General features: G+C 38.1%; 1 protein-coding gene across 1 annotated transcript; it reads left to right on the top strand.

The window, feature by feature from the left end:
• The first annotated feature begins 6890 nt into the window (after positions 1 to 6890).
• Positions 6891 to 25039, top strand: HINT3 (histidine triad nucleotide binding protein 3). The gene is made up of 5 exons (XM_034990534.1): positions 6891 to 7160; positions 14457 to 14574; positions 17778 to 17847; positions 20182 to 20308; positions 22944 to 25039. The coding sequence occupies exons 1-5, from the start codon at positions 6960 to 6962 to the stop codon at positions 22974 to 22976; spliced, it is 549 nt and encodes a 182-aa protein (XP_034846425.1). The 5' UTR covers positions 6891 to 6959; the 3' UTR covers positions 22977 to 25039.

Here is a 25039-nt window from a genome sequence, read left to right on the forward strand (position 1 = left end):
GAAAGAAAGAAAGAAAGAAAGAAAGAAAGAAAGAAAGAAAGAAAGAAGGAAAGAAAAAGAAAGAAAGAAAGAAAATGCCAAAGGTAAGTTAGAACTATTATGATGTTAGTTATATCAAACTTTGTTTATACTGAATTCTTTATCAGAAATACAAAGTCCAAGTGTAAACTTGTTCCTGATAAAAAGTAAGAATTACTTTCAACAATTTGTTTGAAGACATGGCTTTCAGGATGGCATTATGGGGGGGGGGGGGAAGCAGAAATGTCTGCATTACATTCTGTACACAAATAAAATAATTTATCAGGGAAATAGCTGGAATCAAAAGTCATTATAAGAAGGGATTTTTTTTCTTTTGTCATTCTTTCCATTACAAATGATTTACGCAGTTTCCACTTCAGAACAACAGTTCAGGACTTTCCTTAAAGTCTTTTAGCAAAGCTCAAACAGCCACAAGTTGGGACTCCAGGCCACTTGCCAATATTTATTCAAAGAGTGTTCTAAGTAAGACAGCTTAATAATCAGAAACTGGAAATTTCTCTCCTTTCCCACATACAAGCACTCCTCCCTCCCCTTCCTTTGCCTAGACATTTCACTCATTCTAACAGATGGAGGCCAATATACATGCAATATTTAGTACCAGGCAATAGCCATTTTAGCCTGTATTTCCTTTTACACTGTTTTTCTTAAGAAAGGAGAAATGTGTTCATGCTTATCTTTCTTTTACCTTCAGAAAAATCTAACGTTCTTGAAACACTGGTGAAATAGCAAAAAGTTATTTCCATTTACAAAATAGAAGTCATGGAAGGTCTTTGTATTTATGTTTAGGAAATTTCTATTCAGGATGTGGAAAAGGGTGTCTACTGTGGAGATGATACTTTATGATATTAAGATAAATCCAACACAATTTCCATATCTCACTGAAAAATGAAAAGAAACACTACACTGTATCAGACACATAGGCGTAGCAGTTCTATAGCCCATCTCTGCCAGAAATACAGAGAAATTTGCCTGAAAATGTCCTGTATCTTCTGACATCAGGGTCAAACAACTCAAAAATTTATGGAATGAGATGTTGTGAAACAGAGAATGATTCAAGGAAATGAAGTTCATCCGGAATCCTGAATTTTAAAAAAATCTGTGAGGATGTTTTCCTTATGACAAAAGTAATATAATTTCATTGTTGAAGATGTATACATAAGCAAAATTAAAGAAAAACATCAAGCTGTCATTTATCCACCCAGAGATCACAGTGCAGATATACTGGTATATATCTTTTCAGCATCTTCTTACAAATCCCTATGTATATATAACAAACATGGACTCACACTAGACATAACATCGTGTAAGCTACTGAACAGATGCATGTGTCAAAGGACCGTAGTGAGGAGCACAGTTTCCCAACAGGCTGCCTGGGTGGGGGTCTCAGCTGTCATTGACTAATGGGATGACACGGAGCAAGTTTCTTAATCATTCTCCTGATGGGAGTGGGATTTTGAGCAGAGGAGTCACAGAATCTAGAGCTGGAAGGATTAGAACGCCATCAGCCAAGGTCAGAAGTCTATGAATAAGAGGTTTGTTAATGGGGAGATCGGCAGTTCAATCTACTAAACACCTGAGTGGAAATATCAAGTAGGCACTTGGATTTTGACTTGGAGAAAAGTATGAATACGGTTAGAAATGTGAGAGTCATGGCATATAGATATTTTAAGCTTTGAGACTGGATAAGATCAAGGAAGTGAATATAGATTGAGAAGAAGAGCAAGGAGTAAGCCCTGGGGCACTCCATCAAACACTAGGAGTTTTGAAAAGACGTATAAGGAAAGATAATTTAAAATGTGATACAGGTGGGGCGCCTAGGTGGCTCAGTTGGTTAAGCGTCCAACTCTGGATTTTGCTCAGGTCATGATTTCAGGGTTGTGAGATCAAACCTCGAGTTGGGCCCCAGGCTGGCTGTGGAGCCTGCTTAAGATTCTCTCTCCCCCTCTCCCTAAGCCCCCCTCCCTCTCTTAAAAAATGTGATAAAGGTAGAGTTAATTGGTGGAGAAAGGATGGTGAGTTAGTGTAGCTTCCTCAGATTGCAAGGAATGGAGACACCTGAGTAGATGACCTTAAATGATGTGCCTTTACTTTGAGCTGGCAATAGCCACTCTGCTATTCCAGCATCTCTGCCTCTCTGATCCTTACCAGGGTAGCTGTAGTCTCTGGCATTCTTTTGGTACTTTCTTCTTCCTGTGAATAATCTGTTTGGTCTGTTCATACTTGCTCCCTTTATTTCATTTACTACCCTTCTCTCTTAAACCCACTAGAATGAGGATTCTTCCCCAACCCCAGCAGTAAAACTGCTTCTCTCAGCTTTATCAAAAAGCTCCACTCAATTCCCAGTCCTCTTTGTATCCCATCAGCAGGTCCTGACAGAGCTCATCGCTCCCTCCTACCTGAGACCATCTTTGCTTTACCCAGCACATGACTTTCTCCTGGGCCACTTTCTCTCAGTCATGTTTGGCCTTTTCTCATGTCTCTGATTTCTAAATGCCAGAGTTCCCCTAGCTCAATCCTTGGAACTTTTCTCTTCTCTACTTATACTTACTCCTTTGGTGATGTCTTCTAACTTCAAGAATGTAAATACTACGTGCTAAAGATTCTAAAATTCATACACGTAGCCTGGATTTCTCTACTGAACTTTAGGCTCATATATCTAGTCACCTAATGACATTGCCACTTAAATGTCAAATAGGCATCTGCAGTGCACTGTATTATTGTTCAAAAGTTTTTGCCTTTTCCAGTCCCAGATTATATTTAACCCTGGTCCGCTGATGTCAGAGTTGGCCATGTGACTTGCTGTTGTCAATGACACAGGAGTAGAAGTGACTTGTGCTAGTCCTGAGAAGAAGCCCTCAGGGCCATCATGTGGCTCCACTGGGCTCTGTCTTCCCTCTGTTCTGACACCAGAACCATCCCTGCTCCCTTAGCTTGGGTTACAGGAAGAGGTCTGCACAGCCAGGGCCAACGTGCAACAGACAGACACACATGTGAGTAAGAAATAAACCTTTTTGTTCTAAGGCATTAAGACTTTTGGAGTTGCTTACTGAAACAGACTTTTATGAACAGACCAAACAGACATTTAAGTGGCAACTCTAAAGAGACTGAGCTAGCATCTCAAATTAGTATACCCAGAACTGAATGCCTGGTCTTCCCTGCCCCCAAACCTGCTCTTCCAGGGTTCTCCATTTTAGTAATCATGGGCTTCAACTTCCCAGTTTTTGGACTAAGAACCTCTGAGTTGTCCTTGATTACACTTGGGATCTCATATTCCACATGGAGACACTGGGGATATTTCAATGAACTAAAAACAGACAAAAATGATAAAAATTCCTGTTCAGATTACCTTTAATGAGGATGAAACAGACAATAATAATCATAGTAAGTTAATGATGTAATATTTAAACACTTATATATAATAAAATTACCATATAGTATTAAATATTTAAGCATAAGTATCTAGAAGGTAATGGGTGTGATGGAAATAACAGAACAAGGGAAAGGGAAAGGGAAATCTAGGGGTGAGAATGAGGGGGGGCGTTTGCCAAGGTGGTCAGAATTGACTCCACTGGGGAAGAAACATTTGAGCAAAGACCTGAAGGAGTTGAGAGGAGAAATCTGCATGGCCAATAATAGAAAGTGTGTTCTAGGCAGAGGGACAACCAGTGTAGAGGCCCAGATGTGGGCCCAAGCCTGGCTGGCATAAGTAATAAGGAATCCGGTGTGGCTGGAGCAGAGTAAGCAATGGAAATGGTTGTAGCTGATGTCAGAATGTAAGGAGGTGGGCAAGTGGCATATAATGTCGAGACTTAAGGGTTCTCATGGCTAAGTCCTTTGGCTTTTACTCTCAGTGAGATACAGAACCACTGGAGGATGTTGAACAGAGGAGAGATATGATCTGATTTACATTTTTAAAGGATCACTCTGGCTGCTGCGTTAAGACTACACAGTAAAGGGAGTGGGAAGAAGGCTGAAGTAGGAAGACCAGTTAGGTTACTGAATAATTCACATGAGAGGTGATGGTAGCTCAGTCAAGGTTGACAGTGGTGATGACGTCAGATTCTGGATGTACTTTAAATTTCCTGATGGATTGGATATTAAGAGTTAAGGAGAAGCATCAAATATGATCTCAAAATGTCCATCCTCAGTAGATGGCAGAACAGAGTGTTCCCTCAAATAAGATGGTAGCAGGTTTGGGGAGGGGAAAAAGCTCTCCCCATAGCCTAGTTTCAGACATGTTTATAATGTGTGTGGGGTGGTTGAATTGGCAGTCTGGAGTTCAGGGAAGAGGTCTATACTAGAGATTTAAATTTGGGAGTCATTGGCATATATGTGCTCAAAGCCACAGACCATGTGAGATTACCAAGGGAGTGAGTGTAGCTGAAGAGAAGAATCTTATCAAATATGTACAGCTTTTTGTATGTCAGGGGGAGAGACAAGTGGGGAACGGAGGGGAAAAGGGAGGAGAGGAAATGACTTTACAAACCCTCATTCAGTCTCTGTGTTAGATCGGAGCACTGAAGCTTCTGAATTTAAATTCAAGTAAACCATCGGATCCCTTATATTGTTTTCCATACCATCACTACCTATTGGTAGTAACTGTTAACATTTATTGAGTTTTGTGCCAGGCTGCCAGGCTTCAGTTCTCAAAATAATATCTGCATTAAAAGCATTGTTATTATCCTCATTTTATAGATGAAGAAACAGAAAGCCTTGACACAGAAAGATAAATAACTTAGCCCAAATCTTCACAGATGGTAAACTGTAGTGTTGTTTGACTCCAGAGCATGCTTGAAGCAGGGCTGCTACTAGCCCATATGGTGCCCTTGTGAAATCAGTGAAAACATTCCATTTCACAAGCAAAATGTTGTTTTTGTCACAAAACCCAAATGATGGTTTCCCTGGGGAGCTAACCAAGGCACCAACTGGTAGCAGCTCTGCCTGTGTGCACACAACTGCCCAGGCTTTTGCTTGATCCCACACCACTACTTCAGACAAGTTTTAAATAGTTTGTGTTGCTTCTCCCACTTCCATGATAGACAACGGTATCAAGTTCAAAGTTGGGGATGGGAAGCAAGTCTTTGAAAGTGCCAGGCAAGTGAGAGACCAATCACAGGTGTCTCTAGGAACGTAGTCAGGGCAGGTACAACTTGTGCAGATGTGTGCCAATATATAGGTGGATGGTCTCCGGAGTGTGTGTAGTCATATGCACCCAGTGTGGGTTTTTGTAGGAGTTAGCTCTTCACTGCTCCAGAACTTTAGGTCTGCCTGTGATTTTATGTAATATTTATCTACAATGTGAATTATCATATTCTTATTTATGGTGTTCTTTTACAGTGTGCAATCTGAACAGTACTATGCAGCAACCTTACTGCTAATGATTCTTTTATTCATTAGACAATTAAGTGAAAAACTACACGCAAAGCGCTGTAAGAGGCACTACAGTAGATTCAAAGACACCCATTCTTTTCATCAAGGAACATAATTTCTAGTAAGAAAAATACGTACATAAATAGTATATAATACAGAGTGATAAGTTCTATAAGAGAAGTATTGAAAAACTGCTCTGTGAATTCACAAGAGGAAGTACTTATTTCAGTTTGGTTAATTTTAAAAAAATGTCATGAAGGAGGGAGCATTTGAGGAGTGGTTTGGAAGGTGGATTTGGATGTGCAGAGATGGAAACAGATATTTCAGAAGGAACAGTGCGGCTTAAAAAAAAAAAGTGATGTGGTGTATTATAGTGCATGGAAATAGTGGATACTTAGTAAGGCAAAGTAACGTACTCATTCTGAACTCTGCCTTGGATTCCTGATGGGGTATGAAGCTCTTATAGTGGTCCCCCAAACCACTGGCAAACTGCAAAACGAATGAAAAATGTCTTGAACACATACGTACAACTACTTTAAAAAATATATAAATGCTTTCAATTAATACAATATAAATCATTCAAAAACAGGACTGAATTCACAATAGGACTTTGTTATTATGTATTTTCTAAGTTAACAAGTAACAAGCATACTATAATGAGCTAGTTTAAGAAATTTTTTAGTGTTAAAAAAGTTGTGTTCAAACAGGCTGGTGGGTTCTGGAGTTAGACAAACCTTTATCTTGGTTTGTTTCTTCATCTCTGTAATGAGGATTATAAAACCAACCTCGTTTGGTTGAGAGAAAATACATGTCACATTTTTAGGTGTTCAGCAAATGCCGAGTATTATAAAATAAAAAGCGGAGATCGAATCAGTCCATCTTGACTACCAAGTTAACTGAGACTTTGTCTTTTGGGCGTGATAGTTACTGAAGGGTTTTTGAGTGACAAGAGAATCAAGGAGGGAAACTAGTTAGGTTATTGTAGTGGTCGAGGCATGAAGCACGACCAACGAATGAGCACAATTCTATGAGCACAGATTCTCTGTTGAAAAGAATGCTCTAGAAATTGTGCTCTTAAAACCTCCGAATTTTTAAAAACTTTTTTTTTTTTAACAACATAATAATACTCTTGGGGGATGCTAACTTGCAGCTTTCGGAAAGGACCTCCAGTATACCCAGCAGGTTCCATTTGGCCGGACGTTAGGGCGCGACAGTGATGTCACCGCGGCGGCGCGCGCTCCTGCGTCTCGAAGGACGTGGTGCGTCTTTACCAACGAGACGCAGGGGGCGGAGCGACTTCCGCAAGCCCCAGCCGGCTCCTCCGGTCGCGTCCGTGCGCGTCCTCGCGCTCCCCCTCACGGCCGCTGGCGGTGTGAGCCATGACTGCGTCGCAGTCACAGCTTGGATCCGCGCGTGCGCCCAACTCCCAGCCCTTCCCAGCGGCAGGCGAAGGGCGACGCCTCTAGGTAAAACTGAGCAGCTGCAGGAGGCGGACCAGGGCCAGCGGTGCAGGAGCGGTCAAGGTTTTTGGCCACGTTGGGGCGGGTACGATGGCGGAGGAGCCGAAGCGCGGTAGCGCGGAGTCCGAGCCTGGTTTTGAGGCAGTGGAGTCTACAGAATCTAAGGTGTCTTCATCGAAGACTACCGATGTTGTCGCACGGTCATCGAAGGCGGAGGACTATAGTAGCAAGTGCGTGTTCTGCCGGATCGCGGGGCAGCAGGAACCCGGCACAGAGCTCCTGTACTGCGAGGTGGGCTGCATGCGGACCCGGCGTGGGTTGGGAGCCCAGGGACCGAGGCCTCGCGGTGGCAGACCGCGGTGGGGTCGTTTCAGGCCCCCGGGAGGGAGGCCTCGCAGGTGTGGACCGGGGGGGGGGGGGGGGGGGGGGGGAGGCTGGGTGTCCTGGTGTTAATGACGGACTTGCTTCTCTTGGTGTGGGGTCTGTCTCCAGCCGTCTTCTTGCTGTGCCGAGGGGGACAATGTAGCGATAAAGCCAGACACTTCGGCTTCTGTCTGCAAGTACGAGGTATTTGGCAGAAAATAGCATTGATTCCTCTCCCCACCCCCGTATCCCCACCCCCTGCCTTTCTAGACACGATTTTAAATTCTACACACTCTAATGCTGCTACTAAGGAGAAAACTGGTAGAAAGGAGATAATGGTAATTGGGAAAAGCTTCGTTAAACTGACTGATGTTAGGCTGGGCGGGGTGGAGCCGAGGTCAAACTGTTTCTTAATAGTCGCAGGTTTCCACTGAAGGGTAAAAGTTCGTATAGGTGTTGTCAGCTGGGATGTATGCACATTTTCAGGGCACTAAGATTTTGCTCAGGTACTTGAAAACAGATACCTGGTACACATTTTCTTCTACTGCTTCTACTTGCCTTTAAAGAAACAGGCTTTGGAGAGGATCAGGTCCAAAGATTCTGGGTGTTCGTTTGTTTAGTGATCGTTAATTCATTTGTTAAAAGTGAATTGGATCTGTTCTAAGCACCTGGTGTTGGAGATTCATTGGTGAATAAGATAAAGGATAGTCACTGTTCAGATCTTATAATCTAAAGGGTGGACTGAATACAGAGGAGGCAGCGGGCTACAGTGCCCTGTGCTCGGTGAGGTGGTTCTACCACCTGCAGTATTTTGTTCAGCTGTGTGATTTTTTTTTTACCCCTCCAGCAGCAGCCAGAGTCTAGTTTTAGACAAGGTGGTGAACAGTTGGGTCATCCCACGGTTGGGGTCTGGCCCTGTGGGTGTTTTGGAGGTGCAGTGGAACAAAGGTAAGAACTTATGGCTAGAGAGAGGAGTGAAGTGATAGACCTTGACATCTATGCTGAATAGGGGAAGGAGTGAAGACAGGAAGCAGCTACTGGGAGAGGGGCAGTACATCACTTGTCTGTAGAGTAGGCCTCTGCTTAACTGATCCATAGAGTCAGGATTTGACCACATATAAAATTAGGCTAGCAAGAAGTAAAGTGAATTTTTTAGCTTCACAGAATTCGATATTTCTTAGATGTCTAGAAACTGCTTTTAAATTTTGTATACTCCAGTACCAATGTTGAGGAAAACTAGTAAATAATAGGTACTAGTAGTGTAAAAAGTTTTGTCTAAAAATAGTCACGGAGGGGGGCACCTGGGTGGCTCAGTTGGTTAAGTATCTGCTTTCAGCTCAGGTCATGATCCCAGGGTTCTGGGGTCGAGTCCCTCATTGGGCTCGTTGCTCAGCTGGGAGTCTCCTTCTCCCTCTGCCCTTACCCCCTGCTTGTGATCTTTCTTTGTCTCTCTCTCTCTCTCAAATAAATAAAATCTTAGGGAAAAAAAATAATTAAATAGTCACCCCTGAGAGGGGGTGGGATGTTCCAAACTTCTATCCCAGTTTTTTCCAGGCCAAAGGTCAGGAATTTTTCTCTTTGAAGAACATTCTCAGAGTGAACTATGTGAAAAGCCTGGAACATTTTTATAGAGGAAATTAGACACATTCAATATTTTTAACTAATTTATATCCTACATAGGTGGCGCAGGATGAATATATACAGTAGTCCATATAATGCAGAACATAAGCAAGATGCACATGCTTGTACAACAGTGCCTCAAAAAGTTGCAGATCTTTTTTTTTTTTTTTTTAAAGATTTTATTTATTTATTTAACAGAGAGAGACACAGCAAGAGAGGGAACACAAGCAGGGGGAGTGGGAGAGGGAGAAGCAGGCCTCCCGCAGAGTAGGGAGCCCGATGGGGGATCGATCCCAGGACCCTGGGATCATGACCTGAGCTGAAGGCAGACGCTTAATGACTGAGCCACCCAGGCACCCCAAATTGCAGATCTTTTTAAAATTGAATCTAAGATGATTTCATATATAAGAACTCACCAATTAAAGGTTAAAGATTTATCTTTTTAAAAAGAGAAACTAATCTTTAATTTGTGTATTTTGCATTATATATATAGTTTATTCTTATAGTCATTCATATATGTTTATTGTAAATATTTAGAAACTATTGGGTTTATATAAAGTAGGGTAGACTTATAATTAAGTCCAGAGGAGAAAGTTTGATTTGGAATAATTGGAGTTATCAGCATCATGTGGGTTTAGTCTGGGAAATCTTTCTGACAAAAGCTGGAGAAGATTCCTCACTCCATAAGCATCCATATAGTATTTTTGTTGTATAGTGCAGAGTTGAAACTAAGCAAATACTAGCCATGCGTTCTCAGAGGGGGATAAAAGTTGCTTTGGGGGTGACAGTATCTTACTCTTTTTGTATGAGGCAAAGGTAAACATAGTGGACATAAACAGATAAAGAGTATGTCTGCGGTATTAAAATATCATGAGAGTGGAATCAGGAAAAAAGTCTTAAGAATGTCCTCAGAGGGGTGACAGTGAAAACATGGTTGAGAAATACCAGGCTAGGTGTTTATTTTCACCTTGCTTGAGGCCACGCTGAGGAAATACTAGTTTAACTTTAATGTCCTCCCTCTTCTTAACCAAATTTGCCCTACACTTCAGATGGTGTGGTACTGAAATGTTCTTTCAAATGTTATTTCTTTTTACTTGCTTTAGCTATCAGTCAGGGGTTAGTTGCAGAAAGAAAAACTCACTATTTAAAGCAGAAATTGATCTAATGTAGGGAATTATTTGCTAAAAAAGTTGCAAGGGCTGAAGGAAAAGCCTTCAAGAATGACTTCCGGGGGGGTCCCTGGGTGGCTCAGTCGTTAAGTGTCTGCCTTCGGCTCAGGTCATGATCCCGGGGTCCTGGGATCGAGTCCTGCATCGGGCTTCCTGCTCAGCGGGGAGTTGGTTTCTCTTTCTCCCTCTGTCTCCGTCTCCCTCTGCCTGCCGCTCCACCTGCTTGTGCTTACTCTCTGTCAAATAAATAAATAAAAATCTTAAAAAAAAAAATGACATCCAGAACATCACTTGCACACTGAGGACCTGTTTCCTCTGCCACAGCCAGGAAGGTAGGAGTCAGGTGACTGCCACTAGAACTTAGACTTCAGGAAGATGTCTCTGTAGCTGTGACTCAGAGGTGACGAAGCAGTGTGATCGCCACTGTTGAGCAGTGTTTCCAATGGGAGTACTTTTGGCGTTTGGGGTTGGATTCTGCTTTGTTGTGCAGAGCTGTTCCACCTTTTGTAGGATGTTTCCCATTTCTGACCTCTGGGTGCTAAATGCGCATAGCACCTACATATTTCTACTCCCCTTTGACCAATAACACAGCTTCAGGGCTATACTATACTGCTGGGTCTGCGCAGGTGGGCCATGGTGCCAAAAAAATGAATGTCTCATGTCTGTCTCTTGGCTTGCATGATGCTATTGACTAGACAATGGAATGGGGGTAGGGAAGAAAGGAAAGAGGATCTCGGTAGTCTTAGAGCTGACCATGTTTGCCTGCTGGAACTAGCGGAAGCTGCAGAAAGATGGCTTTTTCTCAGGTTAGCTTATCAAAGCGCCTAAGTCTGAAATACATCTAGTTGGCAAGATCTGAATTCCATCTGGGGTTTTGGCTTTTTAAATTTCTGTGGTACTAAAGACACAGAAGTATTTGGAATGGAGGCTGAGTGCCCACCTACCCTGTTCACCACAATTTATTTGTCGTATTTAATGGATGCTAAGCCCAGATGCTTGGATTCAGTGGTGATAATGAAGTTAAGATGGACTAGCTGTTTGTCAAATACATGCATTCTCAAAAGGGGTAAAAATTGATGCTCTTGCCTGGGACAGGGACAGGGGCAAAAAAAGTTTATATATATAAAATACACGTATAGTACTTAGGATATAAACACATGTACAATTTGGCTGTGGTATTAAAATATCAGGGGAGGGGGGCAATTAGGAAAAAAAAGTCTAAAAAGTTGCCTTGGGGGGATGGTAATGAAAAAGGGCTGAGAAACACTGTTAAAATCAAACAGTGGCCATAATTCCAACTTTAAGAAGGTGTTTTGCAAGGACAGACTGAAAGATCTTGGAAAGTCTATCTCTGTTACTGGAAAAGTATGTAAAAACTATGACACCATTTTTTTTTAAGGAGTAGAGGAGGGAGCATTGGTAGCTTTATCTTTCTGTTTAAGCATCTTTTATTTATTAAACAATCTTTCAAATTTATGTGTTATTCACTTGTAGTTCAAGGATAAATATGGCATGTCCCACACTTGAGAAGCTTGCTTGTGATCTGTGTTGAAAGCGTAAATGAAAAGTTCTCATTTAGTGGTTGTCATTAGGGATGGATAGTCAAAATTCTGTGTTTAAAAGTCACTTGAAATATCTTTTCTTTGGGGGTGCCTGAGTGGCTCAGTTGGTTAAGTGTCTGCCTTCAGCTCAGGTCATGGTTCCTGGGTCCTGAGATCTTCCCTACTTGGGCTTCCTGCTCAGCGGGGAATCTGCTGCTCCCTGTCCCTCTGCCCCACCCTCCCACTCGTGTGCTCTCTCTTTTGCGCTCTAGTTCTCTCTGTCTCTCTCAAATAAATAAAATCTTTTTTTTTTAAAAGAAATTTCTTTGTATGGTTATGTTATCAAGGTGACATATTAGGTTAGGTTTGTTTCTGTTTGTTTTCAATTTTTAGGGATTGTTTTTAAGTCCAAAAGGGTGTTAAATATTCATGTTTTTTTAAAGTCAAAATTATAAAGCTAAGTACATTCGGAAAAGTCTAGCTTCCGTTCTCTTATCATCTTTACCCTGTTCCTCTTCCCTCACAAGAAACTAAAAAATATATATTTGGTTTAGCCTTCCATTGTGAGAATATGTATGTATACGTTTGTATTTGTACTCCCCTTTCTTACACAAAAGATGGCCTTACCACTCTACTGCTCCTTGTTTTATTTTTTTTAACTTCGAAGTGTATTTCAGAAATGATTTTATAAGTATATAAAGATCTTTTTCATTCCTTTCTGTAGCTACATATTACTTCATTGTATGGATTTGCTATAATTTATTCAACCGGTCTCCTAGTTGAATTATGGACTCTTGGGTTTGTTTGGTTTTTTTTTTGCTATTACAAATCATGCTGCAAAGGATAGCTTTGTACATGCATCATTTCATATTTTTTGTCATTGTATCTTCGGAATAGGAGAAAGTCTGTCTTAAAATGAAGAGTCTAAATAATGGCTAGTTCAGTAGTAGCAATAGGAGAGAGAGTAACATCAGAGGGCCAATTTCAATATTTTAGAAAGCTTAATGGAAATCTAATTCAATCATTGCATTGGCTAACTAAAATGCATAGGTTTTCCTTCACCTGTTTTGCCCCCCCTCCCCAACGTTCCTTCTAGCAGCTACCAGTTTGTTCTTAGTATAATACCCTCTAGGTCCATCCATGTTGTCACAAATGGCAAGAGCTCATCATTTTTTATGACTGAGTAATATTTCCTTATACATGTACATCATATCTCCTTTATTCATTGATCTATTGATGGATTCTCAGGTTGCTTTTATGTCTTGGCTATTGTAAATAATGCTGTACTAAACATAGGGGTGCATACGTCTTTTGGAATTAGTGTTTTCATTTTCTTTGGGTAAATAAATACACAGTCGTGGAACTGGGGGATTATATGGTATTTCTGTTTTTAATTTTTGAGGAACCTCCATACTGTTTTCCATAGTGGCTGCACCAGTTTGCATTCCCACCAACAGTGCAAGAGGGTTCCCTTTTCTCCACATTCATGCCAACACGTATTTCCTGTGTTTTTAATACTAGCCATTGGACTGGTGTGAAGTTTCATATCATTGTGGTTTTGATTTGCATTTCTCTGATGATGAGTGGTGTTGAGCATCTTTTCATGTGTCTTTTAGTCATTGAAAAAAATTTTATATAAGATATTGAATAAGGATATTTAGGGAATATTGATTTTCCTTTTGGAAAAGCTTAAAACTCAAATGTCAGTAGGTTGAAAGACTCCCTTTTTCATTTCTTTTCTTTTTTCCTTACCTGAGTATGTGAAGTATGTAAATCAGGAAACTAGTATAATGGATTGGACACTTAGTGCAATATACTGGAGTTTGTCTTAGCATTTCAAAGACTTTTTAATGCTGTAAACAGAACAAAAAAGTATTTGTGTATAACTGCTGTAAAAAATGTTTAAAAAGGTAACCTCTGGATATGTAGATGCTAGGTGATTTTCCTATTATAGTTATATAACATGCGACTTTGGAAAAAAATTAAATGTAAAAAAGAATTTATCAATCTTGTTATGTTTCTGTAGTCAGACCTTTAAAAGTACATATTAAGAGTGAAAAACCCTTATATAGGTAGAGATGAAGAAATATATAAAGAAATAAAAAAAAAACCCCTGGGATTGTTGGTAATGAAGTTTTTTGTTTTGTTTTGTTTTTTATTTTATTTATTTATTTATTTATTTATTTATTTATTTATTTATTTATTTTTAAAGATTTTATTTATTTATTTGACAGAGAGAGACACAGCGAGAGAGGGAACACAAGTAGGGGGAGTGGGAGAGGGAGAAGCAGGCTTCCCGCCGAGCAGGGAGCCCGATGCGGGGCTCGATCCCAGGACCCTGGGATCATGACCTGAGCTGAAGGCAGACGCTTAACTGGCTGAGCCACCCAGGCGCCCCTGTTTTGTTTTTTAAAGATTTATTTGTTTATTTGAGAGAGAGAGAGAGTGAGCACAAGTGGGAGGGGCAGAGGGAGAAGGAGAGAGGATCTCAAGCAGACTCCCCACTGAGCATGAAACTGGACATGGGGCTCTGTCTCACAACCCTGAGATCATGATCTGAGCCAAAACCAAGAGTGGGACACTTAATCCAGTGTACCACCCAGGCACCCCTTTGGTAATAAAGTTTTATTGAACTTCATTGAGAATTGTTTTCCTGAAACTAGCTTTATATAAGTCTTCATTTTCTGGAGCAAATGAGCATCTCATGAAGGATGCTAAAGCTTGTCTTTATGAACTTAATGCATAATCGCAAAATTGCCCAGCTGGGGTTAGTTGTAACATAAGTACCATTTGCCTATCAGACTGAGATTTATGGTATTTAAGACAGGTCAGAACAGCATTAGGAAATTCTTTTTAAAAGATTCACTAACAAATGGTATGTTTTTTTCCTTCAGAATGAAGACCTAGTTTGCTTCAAAGATATCAGACCAGCAGCACCTCATCATTATCTTGTGGTGCCAAAGAAGCATCTTGGAAACTGTAGAGAGCTAAAGAAAGATCACATAGAACTGGGTAAGATGATAGCAGTATTCCTCATGGTTATGTCATCCTGAATTGGCATCAGTGAAAGCAGTGACAATTAAAAAGAAAAAGTCTAGCCAGGTGTTAATGAAAGAGGAGCATTTGTGAAACTTCTGTAATGAAAAATTTCAAATATATACAAAAATAAAGAATATAGTGTAATCTCCATGTGTTCATCACCCAAGCTCCACATTTATTAACTTGTGGCCAATCTTTTTCATCTGTTAACATTCTCCCACAGTGGATTTAAAGCAAATTCCAGACATCATGTTATTTAATCTTTAAAATCTCTAAAAGATAATGCCTCTTTATGTTTTTTTAAATGATGGCTTTCCTTGACTCTGAAAATGGAAGGTGCTATATAAAATGAGACCATATTGGTACCTGCCCTGTAAGTTTCTTGTGTAGATGAACTAACACCAAAGTTTGGTGATGGGATTTTAGCAATGACCTTTTGGCTTCTGAATCTTGTCTCTTACAGGATTATCCTGTATTTTCCTACTCGTGATTTCTGTGACTTACCAGTTATCATTTCCTAAGACATTTCTAAGTTCACTTCATATCTGCTTTCATAGCCTTTGTCTCCAGGGTCTGGGATTAGTTTGGTTAATAATTTAAGTAGCTGACAAGATAGATTGGGCCAGATTTTTTGGAGGTGAATAAGAAATATCTTCGATGGAAAACTTTGAAATGTAGTTCGTTAGTGTTTAGACTATTGAATTATCAGTTTTTAAACTGTTTCTTCTCAATATTGCAAAATTCCTTCGTCATCTGAACTTCTGTGAGTACATTTCATATTTATTCCAGCAGATAAAGGTCAATATTTTTGCAACATTTAGCGTCAAACAGCAGCCACCATGCCTTAAGTATTTCCTTTTTATAATGCTTTTTTAAGGAGGGAGAAATACGTTCATGCTTGGTTTTCTTTTTCCAGCATTCTGTTTTATTGGAAGTTTTTATAACTGTTGCAAATAAAATGTTAACCAATTTTGAAGCAGCGTGGTGGGCATTTGTGATTTTGTTTATGTCTTAATATTTCTGTAATAAAAGTTTAAGTGCTCTTGCAGTTAATATTTATATACAATCTATGAAGTTGGGAAAATAATAAGAAGGTGGAAGAGCTAAATAACACTGTCAAGCATGGTGATTATAATTGATATTTTTAGAACTCCCCCTAACAATAAAGTACACATTTTGTTAATAGCACATGTTCACCAAGATAGACCATATTCTGTAAGTCTAAATACATTTCAGCTTATTGAAATCTTATAACCTATGTTCTCTGATGACAGTGGAATTAAAGTAGAAAAATAATAAAATCTAGAATCGCACTAAATATTTTTAAATTAACACACTTTTAAATAATTTCCAAATAAATAAGCCAAAGACAACAATAAAGCATTGATAGCAAAAATACAACATATCAAGATTTGTGGAATGTAGCCAAAGCAATACCTACAGGGAAATTTATAGCTGTATATGTTTATGTTAGAAGAGGATGTTTAAAACCAATGAACTAAATTTCTGTTTTAGGATGCTAGAAAGAGGCAAGTGAATCAGACCAAAGTAAGTATAAGGAAGGAAATAATAGAATAGATAACAGTGAGATAGAAAGGAGACAATAGGTTTTGCTCCATGTATTTTGAATCTGATTTTAAGTAAATACATAATTATGATTGTCATGCCTTCTCAATGAATTGATCCTTTTTTATCATTGTAAAATGTCCCTCTTTATCTCTGGAAATACTTCTTGAGCCTATTTTGTATGACATGAATTTAACTACTTTTTCTTGTTACTTACTGTCTACATTGGGTATCTTTTTCTATACTTTCAACCAAATTGAATATTAATATTTAAAGACTTGAAGATAGCAATATAGCTGCATCTTGCGTATTTATTATTATGCGTATTTATTATTATTTTTTAAATGTAGTGTGAAAATCTCTGATTTTTAATTGGAGTGTTTAGTTCGTAAATCTTTAATATAACTTGATGCAGTTCGATTTAGGTGTACTATCTTGCCATTTGTTTTCTGCTTGTCCCATTTTTTGTTGTTATTGCTCTCTTTCCTGCCTTGTGGTTGTTCAAATATATTTTTTGTTATTCTATTTTAATTTATTTCTTGCCTTTTTATGTATTCCTCTTCACATTTTTTTAAAAAAACGGTTGCTCTAGAGAGACTAAAATACTCGCTGTGTAATTATCATAGCCTAATTAGAATTAACATTATATCAATTCATGAAAAATGTGATAAACTTTGTAACACTTTGTGTTATTGTTGTCATATATATTACATCTACATTATAATATCTTGGTACTGTTAAAATTATTGCTTTAAGCAGTCATATGTCTTTTAAAGAAATTAAGAGAAAACATTTTCTTCCATGTCTGGGATCTTGGGAGTATTTTAAAAGAAAACAAGATACAGTCTTGCTTGAAGTAACTTGAGTTTTTTTTTAGACAATATGGTACCGACTTTGTCATGGAAGTCTGTCGTCCTCCTGGCTCAAGCCTGACTTAGAGAAGTAAACATTCACAACAATTTTATGAGCCTCTTTTGTAACAACCATCTTCTGTAGATTCTCTCATTTTTCCCCCTTCCAAATACTTGGTTACACCGTTCAGAAACAAAAGAGGTCTAAATTTTGGCATTGTGCTTTGGAGATTGCAGGTTACCAAATTTTTTCTCATGGGGAAGTGTATTCCTATCTGAAGGCCATAAAGCACCAAGACAATAAAGACACTAAGGCACATAGAGTTCAGAAGCCAAAACAATTATATGAACATCTAGCTAGTCAGGGGTAGGCTGACATGAAAGGCTATCATATCTTTAATTTGGGTTGAAAGACAAATTCAGTTTTCCTGCATGTCTTCTTAGTTCAAACATGTTTTTGTTTCTTACTTGGTCTCCTTATGATTAGAATTAGACCTCAGTAGGATCAGATGTCCTAAGTAGTCACTTAATAGTACTCCTCAACAGCTGTTCAAAGTCAGCCTATACACTGTACTTTGATAAGTTGATACTTCATTTCAGTTTTGATGAGCAAACTTCTCAGTAACTTAGAACTATTAAACAGGTCTTTAAATGTTTACCCATTGAATACGACTTTTGATTAGGATCCTAAAAGTTAAAACTAATTACAATTTAGTAATGTCTCCTACAGTATAATGTAGTTTCTTTCCTGTTTTATAGTTGAGAGCATGGTAACTGTTGGAAAAACCATTCTTGAAAGGAATAATTTCACTGACTTCAAAAATGCGAGGTATGTATACTTCCAGATAGAAACTAATATGTGTAGTTAGTTTTTCTGAAATGTCGTTCCTTCCTGGGAAATGAAAGCAGAGGTAGCTTAAATACAGTTTTCCTGAAAGTGAGCATACATTGTTCATTGGTAGTACAAATTTAATAAATAAAACTTCTTCCTCTCATGTCTCAGCATCTAATAATCACCACTTGGAGTTTGGGCAGACAAGTCTGTTTAAGCAGCGGGTAGGTAAAATAGTTACAAGTCCACCTTTCTTTGTTCAATATGTCCATTTCTATAAAAATTGTGTGTAGGGGCGCCTGGGTGGCTCAGTCGTTAAGCGTCTGCCTTCGGCTCAGGTCATGATCCCTGGGTCCTGGGATCGAGCCCCACATTAGGCTCCCTGCTCCGCGGGAAGCCTGCTTCTCCCTCTCCCACTCCCCCTGCTTGTGTTCCCTCTCTCGCGTTCTCGCTCTCTGTCAAATAAATAAAATAAAATCTTTAAAAAAAAATTGTGTGTAAATTAAATTTCTTTAGAAACTATTTGATTTTATGTGATTTAAAAATATAGTATTATCCTTCTAGTGGGAAATTAACTTGAATTCGTTGCCTACTGAACTGATCTCTGGCATTTGCCAATGTTTGAGCAAAAAAGCATATGATGTTCAATGTGGCAACTCTTTTACTTAATCTAAATAGTGTTTTTTCCTTTTTAAAAGACTTCTGACTTTGCCTTGTGTGACCAAAGGCTTGCCGAGACAGGTAGATCAGAGATTACTTCTAACATCTGAACTGGAATTCAAAGAGACCTGAGCTCTAATGCTGTCCATGCTACTTGCTGAGTACTGGGCTCATACTGGCTATGATACTTGAGGCATTTAACCTCTCCGAGATAATACCTGCTCTGCCTACTTACCAGTTCAAATAAGATTGTGTGTGTGAAAATCCTCTGAAAACTGTGAAGCGCTATTCAAGGGTGATAGTGATAAGGAACAGATGGTATTTGAGACCCTTTGGCCAAAAGCAGTACATTCCCTTCCCAGTCAGAGGAGTGCTTATTAGAAGAATGGACGTTGGACCAAGAGTCTCAACCCTCGCTCTGTCACTGCCTGACTTGGTGACCTTGGAAAGTCTCCTACTTTTTGGATCTTGGCTTCCCCATCTTTGAAATGAAAGGGTTGAATGAACCTTTGAGTTGCTTCTAACTTTTAGAAGTTAGAAGTGTTACTTTGTAACACTTTGTGTTATTGTTACACATGTAATACAGAATCTGTATTACATGACTCCTGTTTCACAGAATGAAAACTCAGTCTCTTTTTTCTAGGCAGTGGTGGAAGCTTTTCAATATGTGTCCTGTTTCTGACTCTCCATTGTCAGTCCTGTGTTGCTGCAATAGACCACTTCTCCTACACCCCCTTACACTTCCTCTCACTGTAGTCTTTTTTTTTTTTTTTTTTTTTTAATTGAGACTCACTTCTAGTTTGAGGAGGCAAATATTTCTAGGCTTTAGGCTTGGGTTATTGTTACAAGTGTGCCTTGCTCCACTCAGAATTTCTAAGTGGACTTACAAAACTGTAAACTGATTTTTAAGAGAGAGAATCATATTTAAAAAATTTCTTAGTAGAAATTTGTTAGTAGTCAAAGGAATTCTCTTATAAATGTTTTATAAAGCAGATAATTATTATTATATAACGTATTTTCATTATTAAGCAAGAAATTCGAGTGATGATAAAGTTTTTTTTAATAATGATATAAATAATCTCACTATGGAAAGATGGGTTGGTAAGGAAATGACTACTTTATTAAAGGAGAAGGCACACCATCTACTGGCTATGTCTTGGAATAAAGGAACCCTTCTACTTGAGTGTCATGTAATTTTTTTTAAAAGAAAAGGGTGGAATTTATGCCAAACATAGTACACAACCAACAACTTTATGCCTCAGCTGTACAGTCTAAAAGTTAAAGGTCCCAGGAGTGCCCTGTAATTTTTTTTAAAGGATTCATTGCAGAGCCATATCTTAGGAGAATTAAAGGTTAAAATTGATAAGGACTGAGGTGATAAAACATAATGCCAACTCAGAATTGATAAAGGTTTACCGAGACATTATACGCTCTTAAGCCCTTCCTTGATGAAGAGTTTGTTACTGTGAACTTCAGCACGAAAAGAGGAGAAAGTGTGTGAATACTGAGAAGTGTATAAAGAAAGCGGTAAAAGTGATGTTTGAGTGGCAGTCTGTCTACCCTAGGTAACCTGTTTTGGATATCTTTAATGGTTATGTGTTTTAACATGAAAAAAAGCTTTAAACTCTTGTAGAACTGACTTGCCAACTATCTGTAACCTTTCTGTTTTAGAATGGGTTTCCACATGCCACCATTCTGTTCCATCTCCCACTTGCACCTTCATGTGCTGGCGCCTGTCGATCAACTTGGCTTCTTATCAAAATTGGTCTATAGAGTGAATTCCTATTGGTTTATCACAGTAAGTGTTATTATTATAGTAGCAGCATACAAAAGTATTTAAAATATTTGTCCTTTTGTTATAGTTCTTTTCTTGGCAACAGTAGGCACTTAACAGCTTTCATAGGCTTGATCCTCTCTTTTAATGTACTGCTCACACATATCCAAAGTAATATTTTTAGCTTAAGGGATTTTCCAGGGTATCAGATCTGTAGGAAGAGAAGTTATGGCTATGTCTTTCCATTGTAAGCAGAGGATATGATATAGAAGAACCATGGAATTAGCAGTTCAGAACCCAGAGTCCGATCTACATTGAAATTGTGGCTCAGTTACTTGAGGTCCCATGTGCAAGTTACTTAAATGTTTTAAGGACCAAATTCTTTATCTATTACCTGCCTATAAGGAATACTGCCCACCTGTAGGGTTGATAAGAGGATTGATAACATAATTTACATATAAAGCACTTAAAACTGTACCTTGCAAATAGTAAGTACTAGTAAATATTACCTCCTGCCTCTGTTATCATTCCCAACATTATTGTAGAAATTGAATTTCTGTAATTTTCTAGTTTAGAAAAGGGCTGCCTTGGTAACATTAACTGTCAGATCTGAGGTTGAAGCCATTGAGCCTAAAAAATTACAGAATTCTGCTTTGCTAGGGCAAAAGTAGAATAGAATTCAAGCTGATTACAGGCCTGTTGCCTGACAGTCAAGCCTTGGTTATTAAGTGACTGTCCTTCCAGGGCCACTTGCCTAGTAATTTACCAGTCCCTATGTGTCCATGAGGGTAAGGAGACTTATAGTTGCTATTTTAAAATAATCACTGAATTACAAATTAAATAATTGCTGTTAATGCATATCATTATTATAGTCATGGTACCCAAGAAATTAAAAAGCATGATTTCTAGAAACTTCATATTTCAAACTTAGTATCCCTCTCTTCAACTTGTCCAGATGATTTTATTTAATTTAAAAATAATTTAAGATATTTATGTGTGTGTGTTCTAAATAAAAATTAGTAGAGTATTCGATAGGGCAGTTGGTGTGGTCTCTAAAAAATCAATGTGATTAAAAAAGGGATTTCCTTTGTATTTCTAATTTTCTTATTTGTATTCTAATAAGAATTAGAATTTGTATTTCTAATTTTTTTTGTATTTCTTATTTGTATTTCTAATTTTCTACATGCTCCATGCTTTTATAATAAAGTAAGGAAAAATACATTTTTTTGTAATTTTTTTTTTTTTAAGATTTTATTTATTTATTTGACAGAGAGAGACACAGCAAGAGACGGAACACAAGCAGGGGGAGTGGGAGAAGGAGAAGCAGGCTTCCCGCTGAGCAGGGAGCCCGATGCGGGGCTCGATCCCAGGACCCTGGGATCATGACCTGAGCCAAAGGCAGACGCTTAACGACTGAGCCACCCAGGCGCCCTTTTGTAATATTTTTAACTGTATTTCCTTACATGACTTTTTAGTTAGAAAAAAAAATGAATGAACAAAGTTATAAGATCTGTTAATGGTTCATTCTGTGAATCTGAACTCTCCTTAGATCTGTCAGCATATATTATGAGACTTTGAAAAAAATCAAGATAAAGATACTAAGATTTAGGGCGCCTGGGTGGCTCAGTTGGTTAGGCGACTGCCTTCGGCTCAGGTCATGATCCTGGAGTCCCTGGATCGAGTTCCGCATCGGGCTCCCTGCTCGGCGGGGAGTCTGCTTCTCCCTCTGACCCTCCCCCCTCTCATGTGCTCTCTCTCTCATTCTCTCTCTCTCAAATAAATAAATTTAAAAAATCTTTAAAAAAAAGATACTAAGATTTATTTCAAAATCTCTTATATAAAGTTTCAGATAGAGAAAAGTATTTGAAATAATAACTAGAAGACTTTGGTTTACTTTTTAATTTTTTTAATAGATTTTATTTTTTAGGGCACTTTTAGGCTCACAGCAAGATTGAATGGAGAGTACAGAGAGTTCCCATATACCCTCTATCACCCATACACTCACTGTCTCCCACTATGGACATCCTACACCACAGTGATAACGTTTGTTATAATCCATGAAATTACAGTAACACATCATTTTTACCCAAAGTTCATGATTCACACTAGGGTTTATTCTTGGTGTTCTGTATTTTATCGGTTTGGACAAATGTGTAGTAACATGTATCCAACATTATAGTATAATAAAATCCTCTGTGCTTTACCTAGTCACGTCTCCTTCTTCCTTAATTCCTGGTAACCACTGATCTCTTTAATGCCTCCACAGTTTTGCCTTTTCCAGAATGTCATATGGTTGGAACAATACAGCATGTAGCCTTTTCAGATTGGCTTCTTTCACTTAGTAATATGCATTTAAGGTTCCTCCACATCTAGTTTACTTTGTAAAATGTTAGTATTATATTTATTTTCCTTTTCTTATTGAAGCTTTTTAAAGCAATGTGGATAAAAATCTGCCTATTATATACAATGTGGAATACCTTTACTATAGTTTATAAAACTATTATATTGAGAAATTTTTTATAAGATATATTTTAGGAACAGAATATGTAATAGCCAGCTCTTCTGCTTTGACTTAATATAATAGGAATACCAGTAGAATTATTTCATATAGGCTCTAATAACTAGAATTTAAAAATACGTTGTGTTTTCAAAATTACAGGCCGATTGTTTGATTGAAAAACTAAGAACATGAAAATGTCAACAGTGGAAGATTCTCCTAATCTTGGCTCAACATAAACTAATATTTTGGTCCTTTTGAAGTCTGATTACAGTTGTAAGGTTCATTAGGTTTTATGAGAGGCTATTCCTGGCTAGCCTTAAATCTTTTCTGAATGTCTGTTTCCTGAGATATGTGATACAATCCCATGGATACTTCGTCATTGACTTCTTTGTTTTAATGGTTACTCATTTAAGGTGTAAGATACTATAGGTAAAATTCCATTAAAACAAATCCCATTAATCAGGAAGGGCTATTTTTTTTCAAAGTTTAAATATTTTCATTTCTCCATAGTCTATTATAATAGTGACTTACTCATGAAGAGTAAACTGGTATAGAAACTACTTTATTGGAGCCTTTGTTACTGTGAAGGGGAAAAAGAAATTAACCATTTCTTGACAGTTATATAAGTTTACACACAAAATTTCAAAATGAAGAGTACCATACTACATAGTGATTTCTGTTGTTGATGGAAAGAGTTGTGTATGTGTCACTTTTTACTCAGATTTCGGATGCTGGTTTTCACTTCTTGAAGCCTGACATTTTTGTGATAAATTGTTCCTTAAAGCTATATAATTAATATACATAAGGTAAATTCTAATGGTGAATTTACAAGAACAAGCAATTTGGCAATCCAAGAGAATTCACTGTAATGCCATTTTACCTGTAAGAACATAAATGGGGAAGAAACATAAAATGGTCATAGTAATATATTAAAAACTGGTGGAAATTGTTGTTTTATGGTTTGTATATTGTACCAAAGGAAAGGTAGAATTAAAAAGTGATTAGGCCTGGCTTTTATCATGAAGAAATCCTGATTTGAAAGTAGAGACAGATAAGCTGAGATGAGAAAATTTATTTTAATAGCTCAATGTTAGCATTACTGATATATATCATTTCATTAGACACATTTCCTTAGGGATTGTGCTGATCTACACTAACAATAGTGAATGTGAATGAAGAGTAAGGTACTGAAGCTGATCCTACATTGTGCCAATGTATAGTAACACCCTGTGCATGAATATAAATGAACACAAAGATGAAAGTTAGAAGTAGGCTGAGATGACTAGTTTTCTTTCTTATTTTTGGCATGATATTAAACATAGTTTTAAGCAATGAAATACTTATTACAATGTTTAATTACAACACCTGGGATATTTAGTTACGACATCTGAAATAAACATTTATCCATATAACAAACATTTGCTGAGTCTTTAACATGCGATGATCAGTAAATGTAGGTGAGAAAGAACAGTCTGTCTTCAGATGCTAATACAGGGGTCAGACAAAACCAGCTGCCCTACAGCTTAGTGTGTTAAGTGCTGTGATGTCCACAGAAGAGGCTGTGGAAAGGAACACGATTTTGAGAGCCAGCGGCAGTAGAGCTGAATATTTAAGACTCAGTGTTTGGCAGGCTGACAGTGGGAGTTTAGGCCAAGAGACCCACATGTGCTTCTCCTGAGTTCTGCTTCCGTTATTACTTACTTTACGATTGAAGTGAATGTTCACGTTCCATTTTAGTCACTGGAAGTGGAAGTAGGGGTTTTGGGCTCTCAAAATTAGATTTCCAGGCTTTTTAGCACGGCTTTGTTAAGTAGCTCACTGAGCCACCTACACAGATTAGCAGTTACAAGTTTGTAGAAATCAGCTCAAATATGACCAGCTTTGGAAAAGGAATTTTCAGTATGTACAACATGTTGTACTATGTGAACTTGTAATGATATAACTGACAATATTATGATAATAACATGTAAGGTATTTAAGGAATTCTCAAATGCCTTATGGACCTCTTCAAAAATATGATTAGCCAGTTGATTTAATTTATATAGGTTTATACCCTGTCATAGTTAAGTTTTCCTTCTTACTTGGAAAACCCCTGATCCTCACATTCTTAGCAGAATTTCTCTTTTACTTGTAAAGATTAATAACTTACTACAATTAAAATTCACTCAGCTTTTTCAGTAGAGTATTTGGTAACTCAGTAGCTACCCATAACAGTAGCTAAACACAAAACCAATTCATAACTTATGTTAAAGTAG

This window comes from Mirounga leonina, unplaced genomic scaffold (genome assembly GCF_011800145.1).
Source record: "Mirounga leonina isolate KUSES-001 unplaced genomic scaffold, KU_Mleo_1.0 Mir_53, whole genome shotgun sequence".
Lineage (NCBI taxonomy): Eukaryota > Metazoa > Chordata > Mammalia > Carnivora > Phocidae > Mirounga > Mirounga leonina.